Source organism: Myripristis murdjan, chromosome 15, assembly GCF_902150065.1.
Source record: "Myripristis murdjan chromosome 15, fMyrMur1.1, whole genome shotgun sequence".
In the NCBI taxonomy this organism is placed as follows: domain Eukaryota; kingdom Metazoa; phylum Chordata; class Actinopteri; order Holocentriformes; family Holocentridae; genus Myripristis; species Myripristis murdjan.
Window position 1 is genome coordinate 17,078,593 of NC_043994.1, and position 18,844 is coordinate 17,097,436.

General features: G+C 41.9%; 3 protein-coding genes across 3 annotated transcripts; 2 read left to right on the forward strand and 1 right to left on the reverse strand.

Annotated features, from left to right (window-relative positions):
- Positions 1–118: 118 nt before the first annotated feature.
- On the reverse strand, positions 119–4,536 carry dnajb12a (DnaJ heat shock protein family (Hsp40) member B12a). The gene is made up of 9 exons (XM_030070047.1): positions 4,361–4,536; positions 3,717–3,900; positions 3,389–3,534; positions 3,117–3,290; positions 1,899–1,978; positions 1,601–1,710; positions 1,304–1,476; positions 945–1,087; positions 119–740 (listed from the first exon to the last, which is right to left on the reverse strand). Exons 1-8 carry the CDS (start codon positions 4,491–4,493, stop codon positions 966–968), a joined length of 1,122 nt encoding a protein of 373 aa, XP_029925907.1. The 5' UTR covers positions 4,494–4,536; the 3' UTR covers positions 119–740; positions 945–965.
- Positions 4,518–7,726, forward strand: trmt2b (tRNA methyltransferase 2B). The gene is made up of 2 exons (XM_030070046.1): positions 4,518–5,673; positions 6,654–7,726. The coding sequence occupies exons 1-2, from the start codon at positions 4,810–4,812 to the stop codon at positions 7,272–7,274; spliced, it is 1,485 nt and encodes a 494-aa protein (XP_029925906.1). The 5' UTR covers positions 4,518–4,809; the 3' UTR covers positions 7,275–7,726.
- Positions 7,727–10,537: 2,811 nt separating this feature from the next.
- scdb (stearoyl-CoA desaturase b) lies at positions 10,538–18,844 on the forward strand. Its single transcript, XM_030070048.1, has 6 exons — positions 10,538–10,716; positions 10,902–11,156; positions 12,049–12,179; positions 12,583–12,788; positions 14,497–14,729; positions 16,544–18,844. Exons 2-6 carry the CDS (start codon positions 10,916–10,918, stop codon positions 16,741–16,743), a joined length of 1,011 nt encoding a protein of 336 aa, XP_029925908.1. The 5' UTR covers positions 10,538–10,716; positions 10,902–10,915; the 3' UTR covers positions 16,744–18,844.

Here is an 18,844-nt window from a genome sequence, read left to right on the forward strand (position 1 = left end):
TAACCAATATTTTTAAATCAGAAATGCAAGGCATATATATATATATATATATATATATAGTGTGTGTGTGTGTGTGTGTGTGTTTATTGAAATAGAAAATATGCGACAGAGACAGTCAGTCATTGAACAAATTTAATTCAAATAAACTTTTATACAATTTTAGCAGGATTGATTTAATAAATATGGGTTTACTTGTTTGTGCAATTATTTTCAATACTCAATTCAACAGGCTACAAGCAGATCCACAGAATAACATTAAATTTTTATAATAAATGATATTAGCTTAACTTCAATAAACCCTGCACTGTTAAAAGTAAATGTATATTTACATGGTAAGAACTATAAAAATTACACACTGTTTCGTCAGTGGCTCAGATGTCTGTCTACGAGAAGGCCATGAGGTTTCTCAAAGCATTTAGGAAAACAAAAGGATTGGGACAGAGAAAGCTAAATCGTAGCAGCTTTGTTTACCATTCAAAAAGACAGCTATGCTTTTACTTTCGAACTGTGCCCCCAAGTGGACTCTCACCACTTTGAAGACACTAGTGTTAGAAAAACTCAAGCTTCTCACAGTTCTACAGGAAGTCAATCTACAGGAAGTTGCAGAGAGGTTCCCTGATGAGATCTGCTGCCCACCGTGAGTAAGGCATTTCTGATTCTCTTGGTTTGCTGCAGTAATTTGCTCCAATTTGAGTGGGCTCCACCAGATTTCTTCTAATAAGATTCAAGTACCAAAGAACCTAAGAAAAGCATAAGCAGAAGTTATTCTTCATGAGATCAATCTTTTTTTGTATTCAAAATAAAGCAAAAACAAACTAACCAAACATCAGTGCCATCTTGTTACACTGACAATGCATAATGTTTCAGTAATAAGTACAGCAATAACAATCAAATCCTGTACATGGCAGTGACTATGTGTCACAGAGAGGGTTATGATAACTTACCCATATGAGTGCCAGTGGTTTCTAGCCATGTAGTATAACCTGAATCTCAGATAGTCTGGAACAACTAGGAGTTCCCATTTTCTGCGCCCTTTCGTACAAGTCCAAATCCCCAAAATAACGAGCACGATACAGTAAGCCTTCCTCTGAAAGTTCAAGGGAGAAATGATCCATTATAACTCTTTAATAACACTATTCAAAAAGCAAATTATTTCTCTGGAAGGTGTTGTAAGATCATGAACAAATGAAGCCCCAAGTGCTACAAATATATCATGCTGATCCAATAAACTGTGCTACAACTGTGAAGGAAAAACATGAAAATCCTTGGGAGCTTGTGCTATGTAGTTGCTTTGCAGACTTACTCTGTTGCTTCTCCTTCCAACAGTTGTTTCTGAGGTTGGAGATGTAGTCTTCTTCCACACTTTTCTCAACACTCCTCAGGTTATTTCCAGAGTATTCTTCATTGAATCGGTCACCCACATAGAAAGGCACCTTCAGGGCTGATGTATGCCTTTTGTGAATATGGCCAGCTGACCTGGTCCACAGGAAAGATGTAACAACCCAGAGTGAGACAAATGAGGCTATTTTTTTTGTAGAGTGAAACTGCTGAGACATTTCTGTGTGACCTTACAGAGCTCAGTGAGTCGAGAAACACTTACGGGCGGTAGCTAAGGCTGTAAGGGGGCTGGGACACCATCATTTGGCTTAGAGCAGAAACAACAATAAGGATGAAGATGGGCATCAGCTGGACAAACAATGCCAGACCTCCCTGTCCAGAGAGAAAATATTTTGATGTGAAGGATATTGTTCCACTACAGGACATAAATACATAAGCTGCTAAGACATTCAAGTGTTACAGAAGTAGAGAGTGAGCAAGAGAAGAAAGAGCAAGAGAAAGACAATAATAAAAAACTCCCCCCCCCCCCCCCCCCCCCCCCCCCCCCCCCAGATACTTACATCTCTCTGCTGTTCTCTTCTCTCTTGCCTGTTATGGTGGCCAAAGTGCATTCTGCCATTTCTGTAAACATGTACATTGCCTGAAAAGGAATTAAAAAATAAATAGAGTTTATCTGGCATACACCAAAGCAATGTCTCTTAAACATGTGTGATCTAATCTCAAGATTAGGCACATTTTATTCAGGACACGGACAAAAATAAAATAAAATAAAATAAAAAATAAATAGATTTTGGCACTGGAGGAATGAGTGTGTGACTACTCCTTCACTCTTCTTAGTTTTTCTCACAAGCCAGCACCTCTCCAGTCCAGGTGTGTCATTCCAACCAATCATCAAGCTGATTTCTATGATTTTCACATCATCACCAGACAAAAAGACGTAATACATGCACATAAAAGTCTTGCTCAGGCATTTAAGTTTTGGATCAATCTATGTAAACACTGTGACTTGATAAGAATAATCCAGAAAAGATTAATTCAGATGATGAAAAACCTGGTTAGGATGCCTGGCTAACTCTCTCTTAAAACAGGTTACTGTGGCATGGTCAGCCTCTTTCAACAGTGCAGACAGGGAGCACAATCTGAATCCACTGGCAGGATTAATATCAGAAGTTATCACTCAGGGAAGAAAACAAACAAACAAAAAAAAAAAATCAATAAAAATCTGACCAATCACATTAATGGTATTGACCAGAGAGACTAAGCTGGGTGTGGAGGAAGTGGTTGAGTGCATGCACTGGCAAAAAAACAACGCAGAGAAACTGTTACAAAGACATGCATTTGTTTCATTACTTCATATGCAAAACATGTCCCAAATACTAGGTTCATGAACTAGATGCAGATTTGACCCCCCCCAGTGTATTTTCAGTTTGTGTTCTTGTGAAATTTGCATGCTTTAAAGACACAAAACAGACACAAAAAAGGTGAAACCAAATCATGTGCTGGTGTGACCAACTGAGAAAGCTGGTAGTACCAGTGCTACAACTAGAGAGGTTAGTCTTGAGCCCTGACAAGGTGTCATAGATGATATAACCCAGTAAGACTAATCAGATTATGGCCAATAGCGAGTGCGTACTGTGCAGGTAAGCACTGATATGAAATAGCATGGTGATTTACTGGAATGATAACCAAACAACTCTTGGGCCTTGGCAGTGGCACATCATGGCTGACAACGACAGTACAGCATAATATCATGAGGGATTATGTGTCTGTTTACTAACTTGATGGGAAGCCTCCACCAAAGAACATGTTGAACAGATCCTCAGGTGAGATATCTGCCTCAAAGTCATGGCGCTGGTGTCCGTGTCTGCTTGGGTGCGATCTCTCCTCTCCATACTGGTCATACTGCCTTCGTTTCTCAGTGTTACTCAGCACAGCATAGGCATTCCCAATGGCTGCAAAACCACAGAAACACAAACATCTGCAGTAAGTACAAATGCTTCTAGCGTAATATTATTATTATCTCCAGCAGGACAGCATTCAATTAATATACCTTTAAATGCCTCTGTGGCTCCCGGTGCGTGGTTTTTATCAGGGTGGAATTTCAGAGCCAGCTTTCTGTACGCTTTTTTAAGATCTTCCTCAGAGGCACTCTTTTCAACTCCCAGAATCTGATAGTAATCTTTACAGCTCTTAATCCTACATGTAAAAAAAAAAAAAGAGGATTAGGAAGTTGTGGAAACATATAAAATAGGTTGTAAAGACTCCAGAAAAGATGTGCTACCGTTACCAGTTTACCAGCAAACCAGATAATAAACCATACAACACGAATAAAGACGAATGCTACCAGCCACTTTTCAACACACTCAAACTGGACTGACTTTTTGACGGCCTCCAGCTGCTCGGCGGTGTATGGTTTCGCCGTGTCTGTGGCCGCCTCTCCAGACACATGAGCCTCCTCTGCGTGGCTGCGGTGTCTCAGTCCGGGACCGTCTCCGTTCATAGGACTGCTGCTGCTGCTGTCATCCGGAGGCTTCCCATTCCGTGTTAACGACTCCAACAGGTCTGTGGGAGAGATATGAAGAGATGGGGCTAAAGTGTGCACCTGGGAATGTGGGATATCACCACTCTCAGGCCTGGGTTTGACTCGAGGCGAGCCTGAGTCCTGGGCTAAGACCTGAGAGGGTGGAAAGGGGCTACTACGAGCAAAGTTTGCTAGGATAACTTAGCTTAGCTTCCAACTGACACTTTATCTGCTCGTAAAAAATGCTAAGGAAGTGACGTTAAAACCTTTCAACCTCGAGTATGACACAAATAACCAACCACAAAAACAAAACTAGGCCAATTATTAACTAAGAAACTGAGTAAAACGAGGTCGTGGAGCCGAAAAACTACAAATACCAATGCCAGCGACCAGGTGCTAATGTGGGATCATTATGCTAACGTTAGCTCGTTTGGTTTCACAGCGATGGCCCCGACGGCTCATATAAAACGCCCGCTGCTACATGGGGTTGAGTTGACTTACTTTTGGCTTGCTCTGTCGGAAACAGGCGCTGCGCCTTTTCCAGAAACTTCCTGGCTTTGTCTGGCTGATTATTGCTTATCGCATTTAGAGAAATCTTAATACACCGCTCGGCTTCGTCCTTGTTTGATTCCATCGCGACACAGCGGAACTGTTTACTTGCCCCTGGACGCCCAAAGATGACGTGTTAACACCGTCCGCCGACTCGTAAATAATGCGTCACATCCATGAGCCTTGCTGAGCTCCAGCATGCACAGTGGACACGTTTTAATAATATAAAGCAGCGCTGGGAAACAAGATGCTATTTCAACATAATAATCGGAAGTCAGTGATGGTTTTTGTTCTCCAGTGATTGTGAGTAGGTTTGAAGCTGGAGTGCTGCTGTTTGTGTACCGCTTGGTGCCTTCAGTCACCTCTGCAGCTGTTTCCTCAAGAAGACACATGTCCTTGTCATGGCTTTAGCAGCTGCACGCAGAGCGCCAGTCACATTTGTCACACACAAGATTCAGGATCCTCTCAAGAGAGCCTGCCTGTGGTTTTCAACAAAGGATGCTATTTCAGCTGAGCAAAGGAAATCACTGTCCAAGAAACAGTGGAGAAAAGGTCATAAAAGGACTGATCAGCAGTCTTGGGAGGACAGACTGGCCGATGCAGTCACCCCACTGTGGAGGCTGGCATATGAGGAGCAACTTCAGGTAAAACAGCAGCACCAGGAAAGGATACTGTCTCGGCTGTGTGACCAGCTTGCAAAGGAATTCCCATCTCAGTCATCATCATCCTCACTTAACAGTGGGAGACTGAGCTTCCCTGTCCTGCCCATCCTGCCATCACCAGTCAGGGATGGCTACCGCAACAAGTCCACTTTCTCTGTCAACAGAGGAGTGGACGGCAACCCAAAGACAGTTGGGTTTTATATCGGAACAGGGAGGGACAGAAACATCGTCTGCATCAGTGGAGACCACTTGCTGAACATGCCAGAGAAACACAAACTGGTGGCCAGATGCTACCAGGACTTCCTGCGCCAGTCTCCCCTGGAGCCCTGCATTCTCTTCCACAATGGGGGTCACTGGAGAGAGGTCACAGTGAGGACCAATGCGCAGGGCCACACCATGGCTATAGTCTACTTTCACCCACAGACACTCACCCCAGACGAGGTGGCGGTCCACAAAGCCTCCCTTGTGGATTACTTTACGTGGGGTCCCGGAGCAGTCTGTCAGCTGGACTCCCTGTACTTCCAGGAGAGCTGCAGGACACGCTGTAGTCACCAGGAGTCCCCTTACCAGCTCCTGCATGGCCAGCCACACATATATGAGGAGGTGAGTTAACTGTCCAGACAAAATCATCAAGAAGAAACTAGGCCTCTCTTAATATACCAAAATTACAGCTAAATTCTCACTAAGGCTCAGTGATGTATTGTTATTTCTGAGACTAGTAGTGATATAACGGTTCACAGAAACCCATGGTTCTGATTGTACTGCGTTTTTTGGGTCATGAGTTCTTGGGTTTGGTTTGTTTTGTGCATTAGGGTGAAAAAAACAAACAAAAAAACAACCATTTCTAATGCTCCCTGAATTTTGTCTTATTTGCAAAAAATAACTTGTTTTGTCATTCAGAGCAGAATGAAATCAACAAATATTCTTTCAAAGGCAAAAGGCTACTTAGACTATTTAAAACAAAGATAAAAGTACTTTAAGTATATTCATTAATTCATCAGCTAAGTGTCTCACCCGGTGGATTTGTTTATAACACTGCACTTTGTGGCGTGCATTGTGTATTGAACGGTTTGATTTTACACCTGTAGAGACTACATCTCCTTTGGGATTTTGGATATTGTCATATTGTGATTTGGAATAGGTCTTGTCTTTTCCTGGTTTTAAAGGCTGTATTACACTAAACTATACAACTTTATGAACTTAATACACTATTTTTTATTGTTTGCCCCCACCTGCTTATCATATTGACTTTACTGAAGATTGGTGGTTAAAAATCTTGTGTGTAATCACTAGTCATTCCTGCAATGTTCATACAATATCAATATCAATACTGAGGTATTTGGGCAAATATATCATAATAGTTGATTTTGTTCCTGTTGTCCAGCCCTAGTTGTCACTACACTTGAACTTCCTGGCACTACAGCCTCATCTGGTCCAGTTTCTGATAGTACCAGAGCTGTTTTAAATAGAAATGTGTGATAATTCATGACATCACATCATAACACTATAGCAGCAAAGGTCAAGCAGGTTGACATAGTGTTTGGTTTCTTATTGTTCTTCCTGTTCCTGCGTTGTGTCAACAGGTCTTGGCATTCAAGTTCCGCATCTCTGCCGAAGCCTTCTTCCAGGTGAACCAGGCAGCGGCGGAGGTCCTCTACAGCACAGTGAGAGACATCTGCCTCCCAAACTCAGAGAAAAGTGAAGGAAGGGTAAAGCCAGGAGGCACTCTGCTGGATGTTTGCTGTGGGACGGGTGCTATTGGCATTACTATGTCTCCCATGGTGGACAGAGTCATCGGCATAGAGCTCATTGAACAGGCAGTGGAAGACGCTAGATATAATGCGGCTTTCAATAATGTACTGAACTGCGAGTTTCTCTCTGGAAAAGCAGAGGTTGTCCTGCCTGGACTCATGCCGCAGCTGGGTTCCTCAAACGGAGGCCTGACAGTGGTGGTAAACCCCGCCCGAGCCGGCCTGCACCACCGTGTGGTCAGAGCTTTACGGAACCAGCCCGCCATCCACAAACTGATCTACATTTCCTGCAAACCAGATGGTGAGGCCATGAGGAACTTCAGGGAGCTTTGTTGTGCTCCAGACCCAAAGCAGAAACTCACAGGAGAGCCATTCTCCCCAACTCTGGCTGTGCCTGTGGACATGTTCCCACACACTCAACACTGTGAACTAGTGCTGCTTTTTGAGAGGTAGCAAGTACTTCTTTACTGTAGGAAGTAGGGCTGGGTAATATGAACCATATCAAATATAACAATATTTTTGACCAAATACCTTGATATTGATATTCTGTTGATATAGTGGAGACCACTTATTAGTGCTTTCACTAAAGACTTATACAACAATATTTTTGATAAATAATCAGTAATGCCTATATAACAAACTAAGTGGATGAAAGCAAATAATAGAACAGCGAGTCACTTTACTGTGAAGCAGCCTTCAATAGCAGGAAGAGACAACATTTATGCCATGTGATGATGTCCAAAATCCCATCACATCTAGTCTCATGTCACTGTATTGATATCATATTGGGATATTGCCTAGCCCTAGTAGGGAGTAGGCTGTAATTATATGGTATAAGCTGTAGTGGCTGTACAAAGCTAACAGGTGCATGAATAAATTGATGTGCTGCATCACGGGTTTTCAAACTTTTGTCATGTTTCAGACCTCCACATTCACCTTTGATAAACCTCTGACCCCAAAGGACCCCACTTTGAAAACCAGTATGCTAGTCTGAGTGTTGTAACCAGTTCCACACTGTTGTTGAGACAGATCCTTCTACCCTGCAGTAGCTGTGAATGTACAGTAGGTGGTGCCATTTTGGCTTCTGCAAAGCCATCCTTTTGAGTGAGATTGCTAAAAATCACAGTTGCACAATTGGATGAGTTCACAGTCTTAGTGCAGTTCACTAAAGTTCATACAAAAAGAGTATACAGGAGAGGCCAACTTATCATGTGTCGTCATATATTGCAACAAAATGGCCTTGGTTTGAAGATAACATGTTCTTTTTTTTCCCTCTGGGATGAGGTAATGGGATGATGATGATGCTCATGTCCATGGGAGGTTACCCAGAGACAAACTTTTTTGCATGGTGCCAGGTTGCTGAGGGCATCAAGAGGCAAATAAAAGTCATTCACTCCAACGTTCACCAAGGTTGGGGTGAATGACTTTTGAATTTTGGGTATAGTTCACAGCCATATCACAGACGGCATATGGTGAATATTTGAACTTTTTAAAATTGTTTTGAAATCAGCTGTGGCTTAGAAAACCACAAATGTTTGATGAGACTGTATCAAACGTGTAACACCACTCGTGTGGAAATGCGATACCACCTCAGGTAAAAGGGGGTGTATCATGTGGATACTGATATTTTTAGCGCCCCCTGTTAGACAGACGCTATCTCATTGGGTACATTGTCATTTCTATACCCACAGTATAGGTGGAGGTGACCTGTGTTTGCAACACATGACAATTTGTTATCAGGCTTTTCAGATTGCAAAGTCTTTTAAACACATGGCATTTGCTCATGACTCCAGCCATTACCTAAAAGCATGTGGCTACCTATTTAACCTTCTCCCTATTTGGAACTTTTCAACAGTCTATACCCCAAAATTTATTTTGTAGTATAAAAGTACTAAATGTATCTGGAGTCGTATAGTTTAACTGATATTGTACATCCAAGTTACATTGCTTTAATTGCTTTGTTGTTGTAAATATACTTTGGTGTGTTCCTGATTCTGAGGCCTTACATGCTGAAACATTAGATTCTATGAGTGTGATAAATTGGAACAGATGTTTTTTGCATGGGGCCATAGTGCTTATGCCTATTATCATAGCATGTCTGCCTCTAACAACGAGATAAACTGCAGGTCAGATCTTCCAGTGGTAGTCTCTTTCTTTTGGTTTTGTTCGTTCAAACATATGCAATTGAGGACAAATATCGTTTTCCTGAACTGAAAAAAACAACAACATTAATTTCAAATACATCTGGAACCAAATAAATGATGCTAAACTCTAAAACTAAGTATACAAACACTAGTTACGAATGACTGTTTAAGGTCGTCTATTTCAAGATCACAAAGTACTCTTCTCACTGAGGTCTGATGGCACAACATAATTTCTGTGTCTTTGATGGGGTTCAGAAGGAATTATGTCTTTAAATTCTCTCCCAGACTTCCATCTGTAACCCATTATCATCATCAGACCTCCAGTATGTTTGATTTTATCGTTATTTGTGGGGATACACTAAACCATTTGCCTGAGTTTAGTTGTTGATGCTAACATAATTACCTTGTGACAGAAACTGCTCAATGGACTTCCATCTCCACAATTATGGTGAATGTTGAAATTTAACATAAAGCCTGCACGAAGACTAAATGGTGACTTTTGGTGGTGTTTCTCTTGTGACAGCCACTGTTATGAACAAGATGATTGTGTGTTCCCATTGGAAATGTGTTATTAATCTGATGGCATTAGGGCACCCATTGGAAATCAGGAAGGTGTGATTGCCTCCTTTGTTTGGATTCACAGTTTTTCATGTCAACAACCCCAAGATAGATACACATTAGTCCACAGAACTCCAATTTAGCACATTTATGTTAAGGACCTCTAGCTGACAGGAGTTTATGGGTATATCATTGAGTGAAAATTTCATTAAAATTCAAGTCCAGGTTTATTTAGAGCCCCCACACCACTGTTTGCAGTCTCAAAGAGCTTTACAGGCTGACAAGTTTACAACAAACAAACAGGGCGACACCCCATAATTTAACCCTCATAGTGGGCAAGAAAAAAAAAATCCCTCCAAAAAAACCCAAGATGAATAAGAAAAAAGTGATGACCCCTTGAGAAACATGGAGAGATGAATTCCCTTCCTGGCCAGTCAGGTGCACAATAGGTGGCAACCAGCAGGTGGACTAATGATCAAGAATTGCCATATAATGCAATTTGTGATATTGGGCTATATAAATAAATAAATTGGCTTAATGTAAAATAATAATTGTGGGATTAGTGAATCCTGAGATTAGGGTCCACTGCCAATTTATTAATACAAGGAAAATGAAAGTATGGACCCCTTGCTGGAGGTCTCTCCTTTGGGACCCCACTTTGGGAACCCCCACCCAACACAACCCACCCACCCTGATGCATGCCCCTACAACATCTCACACACTGTAGTCACATTGGATTGTCTTCCAGTAACAATGACCCACTTATAGTCTGGATAGCAGCTGAGCAATGACTTTGAGTCATGCAGAAGGAAAAAAAAGATTGAAGTCACCACCCTTTGCACGAACGATCTCCGTTGAAACCAAATTGCGTAATTAAGAAATATATATATATCATGATCAAACAGTAAAGGATGATTAAAACCTGGATAACTCTCACGTGGGGGGGTAAAACGTGAACATCAGATAAGCAAACAGCCAATGGGACATGCAGGGCTAGTGGCATCAATTTCCTCTCGACCAATTGCTTTAAAACGACGTCGGAATAGGGAATAAGAGGATGTGGTAACCGGGATCAACATCACCAGCGTTGCATTACGCATCATGATTGGTGTCTGGGACCTGCACAGCGGCTGCTAGCTTCTCATTTAAGGAGAGTGGTTGAAGAGCACATCACAGAGAGAACAGCTGAGAAGGTAAGCAGCCATTTAAATCAAATGAAGTTAAGTGTACACACTGCGCATCTGAGTGGCGCCTGCACACACGCAGCAGCCCACCCCCCTTCGTCGCTGCATCCCGCTGCGTGGGGGAGCTGGTGGGACGGGGCCGTGCGTGCACATTAACTGAGCGACATATAACGTTATTTTGCTGCGCATTACAGAATCCCCTCGCAAAATGACTGAAACGGAGACCATGATCCAGCACGCCAGCAGCAGCAGGCAACAGAGCGGAGATGCCATGACAGCAACATCGACGGTGGAGGACGTTTTTGACGACACGTACAGAGAAAAAGAGGGTCCGAAACCACCGAGGAGGCTGGTGTGGAGAAACATCATACTGATGTCGCTGTTACATATCGGAGCGCTTTATGGACTGATTCTCATTCCCACAGCGTCGCTTTTAACCGTTGCATGGTGTAAGTATTCACTGCACGCTGTGGCTTTGCAGATTTTTTATTTTTTCCTAATTTTTATTTTTTGGGGTTGGTTTTCTCTCTGTCACTCCCTCCAACCCAGGATCCCAGCTAGAGAACAGAATGTGCTGACCCAGTGTGTTCATTGCAAAGTGGGTACAGTTTGGTTTTACACTGGCTGTCTTAGTGAGTGGGCTTGTATTTGAATGTGGTTGGCCTAATAATAGTATTCCATTATACACATGCTTGTAAGACCCTTGATCTATTTTAGCCCACCTTTAAGAGCTCAAACCTATGTAGGCAGGCTGTTAACTATTTGCTGTGGACATTCCTGTTTTATCCCAGTTTACAAACATCTGAATTTCATTTGTGGCAGCCACAGGCCAAACTGGTTACAGAATCATTAGAATCTGGACCCTATAGGTAGACTGTAGAGGCATGACTTGAATTACTGAACAGTCTCAACTTTGTTTCCACTCTGGCACTTGCATAATTTTCCCCTCTCTTTGCAATGCTGAGCTGCATATTATTTCACTGGGGAAGACAAAGCACAATCACCATTCCAATAGACATCCCATTGTGAGCTGCATGGCACCGCAACAGAACGTCCTTTGCCAGTTGCAGGCCCCCGGTTCTCAAATCCTTGGTAGCCTTGTCTGGCTTCACATAGAAACACATTCAGCAGATTTAGAACAACAAATGTGAGAGGGCAGACCTGCACGCTCCCACTGTCCCATCTCTCAACATAAACAACTCCCCCAGGAGAGAGAGATGGACTGGGATGGAGCATGGAAAGAACAAGGTGTCCCAGCGACTCTGCTGTCATGGGTGTAAAATTTATCATTTGTGTGGCAGTATAAGAGTTTCCCCTGAAGGTATCTTCTCTCTCCTCTAGCTGTAGTGTGCTTCCTCATCAGTGCTCTTGGTGTGACTGCTGGTGCACACAGACTATGGAGCCACAGATCCTACAAGGCTTCCTTTCCTTTGCGAACTTTCCTCGCTCTTGCCAATTCCATGGCATTTCAGGTAAAATACCTCAATAAAAAGCAAAAACCAGAGAATACTGTATTGCATCAGTGGGAAGTGAGGTCATGTAGCCCCATTTATGCTGCAGAAGGATTTATTCTGTTTTGCTAAATACGAAAACAAATTAATGTTTTAGAAATTGCTTTCAGAAATAAAGAGGGAATTGTGTTTCTAACTGATAGTGTCAAATCTTAAATATTGCAACGGTGCTAGTAACATGCCTGGTATGCAAATGATTGTGTATGATTTTAGTAAAATTATTTAATCTGAGTGATGTACATTATTCTGTTGTCTGTGGATGATCCCTTAATCTGGCTGTCCCAAACGTGTCTAACCTCTCCCTCTCTGTCTCTCTCTCTGTCTGTCTATCTGCCTCTCTCTCACTTCACCTCTGTGTGTGCAGAATGACATCTACGAGTGGGCTCGGGACCACCGTGTCCACCACAAGTACTCTGAGACAGACGCAGACCCCCACAATGCCATGCGGGGCTTCTTCTTTGCCCACATTGGCTGGCTGCTGGTGCGCAAGCATCCCGACGTCATTGAGAAGGGCCGCAAACTGGACCTGTCTGACCTGAAGGCAGATACAGTGGTTATGCTCCAGAGACGGTATGTAAGTCCACAAACATAAGTTGAACTTATGAAGCTCAGATATTAAAGGGGGAGGGCACTGGTATTAAAGGATAATTATGTAATTACAGTTTTATAATTTTTAACCTGGGCCTTATTTTCTGTAGCTATTACGATGATTGATTTGGTTGATAAGTTTCATCATGTACTCCACTGCAGAGCTTCACATACCATTAGATTGCCAGTAGCACTGCTATCACATCTAAAAGCACCACACTAAATTGATAATCTCCAACATCTGAGTGCAAAAAGTGATTAAAACACCTTCTTCCAGCACAATAGCAGTCACACTGCGGACCTTAACTCTAAATCTAGTATCCCATTATCCATTGCCTGAAATTTGAATATTTTGTGGTTTATATGTTCATAACATGAGCTTACTGATCAGGAGACTTTTGTCGCTGTGGTCACTGGATGCTAAGCAAACCCAAACTGCCAAATATGAAAATATATTGGCATTATTGTGTTGAGAGGATGTGTTTTAATCACTTTTGGATACAAAGGTCGGTGAATATGCATTGTCCCTGTGTATTTTTATTGAACATCAGCATTTCTGGCAACCTGGAGGATTGTACAGTAAGTAATTTTCAGTGCAATCTATCATGATGATGACAGAAACAAGGCAAATAAGACCCAGGTTGAACAACGATCAAATGGACACTTCCCATGACAGATGCTTTACTGAATTAGGCTCACAACAGAGCAAAAAGTATGAACGGTAGCTTCCAGTGTTCTTGAACTAGAAAAAAATGGAAAGAATGTACATCAAGATAGACTGCATGTGACCGTTTAAATGATGTAAATGCATCCTCGTGCTTCCAGGAAGGCAATGACGGCGCTGTGGTTGGAGACATGATTAGAGTGCACTGTGTTATCAGCCGCCCTGTCGTGCAAAAGATTGTTGTGTTTACTCCAGGTGACAGAAAATGCATAACCGCAGCAGCCACACTTGAGCTGTGCACATGTGTGTCAGAGTTCACCACTTCATCACTGTTCCATCGCGTTGCACATGTCTTGCAGACGGGAGTCAGTTCACCTCTGACCCAGTCTGTGTAGGAAGCTGTAGTCTGAGTGGCCGTGAAAACACTTAGGGACAGATCCACCGATAAGGGATGCCAGTGGTGCCAGAGACCAAATCACACCATGCCCACACAGTACACTGGGCCTGGTCATTTGTCAGCACGTCTACTCCTCTGGAAGCAGTCCCAGATTTGCACTGCTCTGCTCTCAGGGAAAGGGGATTAACATTCACCAGAGCCACCCGATCAGAAGATGTTGTCAACACCCAAATTGAAGTGCAAATTGTTTGGAGATCCCTATTGGGATTAATAAAGCTTTCTAATCTAAATCTAATCTAATCTAACATGTTTATTATTGCCAGCTCACTGATCCAATCGAATTTCAGAAGACATGGTTAGAGTATGGATATTTTTTCGACCTATCAGTCAAATGCCTGCTTTTTAAATAAAAAATTATTTGATATAAAACTGGTTTTCATGCCAGGAGAAATTGATGATCACTCTTTTGTTTACAGGGATACATCAATTAGCTGTTCTGTTGTTTTTTCTTTACCATATGCCCATGAACAGTATTTGTAATTGTCTAAAAGTCTCAATTTGCTGTTCTAGCCTCTGACACAGATCCCATCTGATGAATTGCTAAGTTATGGATGTCGCTCTCACCTCAGGTACTACAAACTTTCGGTGGTGGTTCTGTGTTTCCTGGTTCCCATGTTGGTGCCCTGGTACCTGTGGGGTGAATCCTTGGTTGTGGGATACTTCCTCCCTGGACTCCTGAGATACACGCTGGTGCTCAACGCTACCTGGCTGGTGAACAGTGCCGCACACATGTGGGGAAACAGGCCTTACGACAAGACCATCAACCCTCGAGAAAACCCATTTGTTTCCTTCAGTGCCGTAGGTAAGGAAAGAGTGCAAGCTGCTGGAACCCTTTATTATAACTTATTTCCTCATTAATTTATTTAAGTCGTGCTATTCTTGTTGTCTAATCTGCTCATGTCATGATGGCGTGAGCATTTCTGTGTAATTTTGTGTCTTTTTGTGTTTTTGGGAAATTTGGTGGTTTCATTACTCACTGAATGCTTGTCATGGCCAATTTACTACAATGGGGGCTCTCTTAAAGCTGATGTAGTCTGGCATTCAAAGTGGGGCGGAACTTGCTAATCCAGTGGCTGCTGTTTATTTTGTCCTGTATATCCCTGTTTTAGTATGGAAACAGGGAGGTGGGCAGCTTTGTGGCTCTGCATTTACCCGTTTTGTAGAGCTGGGTACAACAACGTTGGTTCTGCACTGATCAACATTAGAAGCACAGCTCTAATATGATAAACTAATTTGCATAGATACACACATCTATACATGGCTGTATAACAATATTAGGAAAACATCATCAGTCAGCTGGTTCTCATTCTAAAGACTGTAACTAATGCAAAGATCAAATCTATTTTCAACCCTATACAGTATAACTTTGATGTAAAAAAAAAAAAAAAAGAAAAGAAAAAAGAAAAAAAAAGACTGGTAAAGTATTTTTTTTGTCAAATATTCACACCCTGATATCCTACATTTAAATTTACAGATTTTACAAAAATGGAAAATCAGTATTTTAATGAATGGAACATATTAAAAAAAAAAAGCAAATTTGACAGGGAATTTGCATAAAGGTGTTTTGGGCCGAATTTTCTTGTGGCTTCTGCTGACAACCAGATGTTACAGATGCTCTATGTATTGTTCTGTAAGCAGATCCAATATTATGAGAAATTTCATGATTTACACTTAAAGGTGATAGTATACCTCACTAGGGATCATAAACAGAACAGCTTAACAAACTGTGCGATAAAAAAGTATGTTTTCTGACTGCCTGAAGCAACACACAAGAAAAACATAGCCTTAACTGGCTCCTCTGGGTGATCACACAGATCTGTGTAGCTGTCAACCCACAGGGCCAGCTCTCCCCATGCAGTGTGTCTTAGAAAAAATTCCCTGCAACACTTAAATCAAAAGTAAGAGTGTGCATATTCACCATTCGTAATGTACAACATGGCATCTGAGAGGCTGTAACAGTTGATTCAAGGAGTCACCGAGTTCAATAAGTTGGATTTTTTTCTCTTTCTCTTTCGTTCTGTCTAGCTTGAAACCTTTTATCTATTTTTTATGACATCCTACCTGTTGTTGCTACTCAAAGTCTGTTTCTGTTTATTTATTTGTTTTTTGTTTTCTGTAATCTTAAGCCTGTTTAACCAGGAAGTCTCCTTAGAGTGAAATCTCTTTTCATGTCTTTCATTCCATGTTGTTTCTAGCTTCTTGGCTGCACCCAGAGTTGCCAAGCAGAGCGCATGTCATTAGTCATTGTGTGTACACTCATTACTATGACAACGAAGGCCATAATGACAGCAGCAGTCTAGACGAACAAATTTGATCTTATCATTTGTAAACTGCCATTTGGACAGCGAGCCTTATAGATGAGATTTGAGAAACTAATTGGATTTGTCTGCCACCTGAGCAAAGCCTGGGGATCATTACTGGGAGTTTCAACAGATCACTGTGATTACATATTAGCAAATGTGCCTTCTACTGATGTTTGGAAAATGGACTCATGCATTTAAACTTGCGTACTCGCTAATCAGTGCACGTTCTCCTCTTGTTATGTTCATAATATGTCTTTGATTTTGTCAGCGTTTAGCACAACACTGAATGTCTGTCCCTGTGTCTGATTTCCAGGGGAGGGTTTCCACAACTATCACCACACATTCCCCTTTGACTATGCCACCAGCGAGTTTGGCTGCAGGCTGAATCTCACCACTGCCTTCATAGACACCATGTGCTTCCTGGGTTTGGCCTCGGACTGCAAGAAAGTATCAAGGGAAGTCATCTTGGCTCGGATGCAGCGGACAGGTGACGGCAGCAACAAAAGTGGCTGAGTGACACGAGCTGCAGATTCTCGAACAGATACCAACTCGTCAAACCAAGAAAGAGAATTGTAGAGTTGGAACCGATCTGATCCAATATCGGTCGCCTGTTGGGTGCTGATACTGACGTAATTCACTCATCGGATATCGGACTGACATTGCCGATCCACATACCGATCCAGATTCCATTGTCTGATGTTTTTATAAAGGTAATATAAATATGTAATGATGCACCTTTAAGTGCAACATTTACGCCCAGAGCCAAAATGTTGTAGCACACCATTAGTAATTAAACAGTTCTTCAAAGTAGCCCCGGTATTTTATTTTATTTTTTTGTTTTTGTTTTTGTTTGGAGTTAGATGTGTAGGCGGAGCTCGCTGTCACTAGCTCCATCAGCCTGCTACTGATGGAGCTAGTGACATTTGGCTAAGAAGGGCTGTGTAGTTTACTCATGTAACCTTACACACAATACCAACAGCAACAAAAACTTATAAAATGAATAATAATATTTAAGAAAAAAAAAGAATTCTGGTATCGACGGTTACCCAAATTCAGGTATCGGAATTGGATCGGAGCTGAAAAAAGTGGATCGGTGCATCTCTAGAACGTAGCAACAGTAATAGCAGCATTTTGGTGGGGCAGTAGTGGCGGAGTGGTGATTACCTTTGAGCATCTCTGGTTCCTTTTACGAGTTAAAGTTAAACCTGTTCCTGAGACTAATATTGGCTAGGCCTTTCCATAAAATGTGTGAAGTTTTATTTATGTTTTGAAACTATTGCCGCAGCCAGCAACTCGGCTAGGCACGCAAAGCACTGCTTTTCACCGTAATATTCAAATAAGCACTTAGGAGGATGAAGTCGGCCTGTACGCCAACCAAATAAGTCTGTGACCTGTGTGTCAAAGCAGTGATTAGAGAATATTAACCTCTTATTTATTCATCTGCTATTTATTAATACTCTGGCACTTTGAAATCTTTAGTGAAAACCGTAATGGGGAGGTTTCTTTACAGGTAAGATTTAATTATGTGTCTGTTCGATTAGGGCTTTCTTGTTCTCACTTGTCAGGATCGATCGGTAGTGCTTTGCTTTGTTCCTGGGTGGAGGGTGGAGTTGAATCTTGACAATAGTTTTTTTTAGTTAAACTTCTCTTTATCTTTGGTAAGCCGGTAGTCTTACTAAACCATAAGCTGCTGTGTTTAAGGCCGACGACCAGACAGTCAACATATTCCAGAGCTGTTCTCGACACTGGATGAGTGCGGTTCAGCTGTGTCGTACTTTGTGATAATTACATACTAGTCATCTCCTGTCCAAGGTGCTCTTAATGAAAGTCTTCTTCCTAGAGGATCTTATGATTTGTGTGTTCACAATGTATACCTCTTGTTGAGTAGTGGAGGTGCCTGTGGCTTCTGCGTAATGGCTGAAGCCAGGATGGTCCACCCCCTTCACCGAGAAAACCTCTGCGCCGAAACAGAGAAACAGGCTTCTCACTCTTCATCCAAGAAAGAGAGAATTGCTTGCTTTTTTGCATTCGGTTGAAAATGAGGCAGACATAACTGTCTCCGGTCTCCCTCTCTTTCAGACAAAGCCGATGAGACATGTTTAGCAGGTGCATTTCCTTATGTCTTGTCTTATATTATTGAAGCATTTGTCAGGACTTGCCCAAATGCCTTATCAGGGTGATGAACTTTCCGGTTGCACATCTAGGCTCACCTGTCTAAAAAAAGACAAATGCAACTTGCAGAAATGAATTAGGGCTTAAAATTGCTGTCCAGTCCCACACGAGTTGTGACTGTCTGCTATTTTTACGAAATAATAGAAAAAACTGAAATTCCTTATACAGTATAAGTAAGAATGAATGAGAGGGACCTCTCAACGGAAATTTGGTGGGTAATGATGAATCAACTTTTGCATAAGTAAGCAGATCCAAACTTGTTACTGTCTCATTAATGACATTGTTGTAATATTTGTCACACTGGCTCTTTTTCAGTGCAATTATTTTTACAGTGTTAACTTCTTGAAGTTTGAATGCCTTAAAAACTGGCACATTTTTTCAAGGAATGTTTTTTGCCCACTGTATGTACCGTAAATAAACCAAATTTTCTACTTGTGGGAAA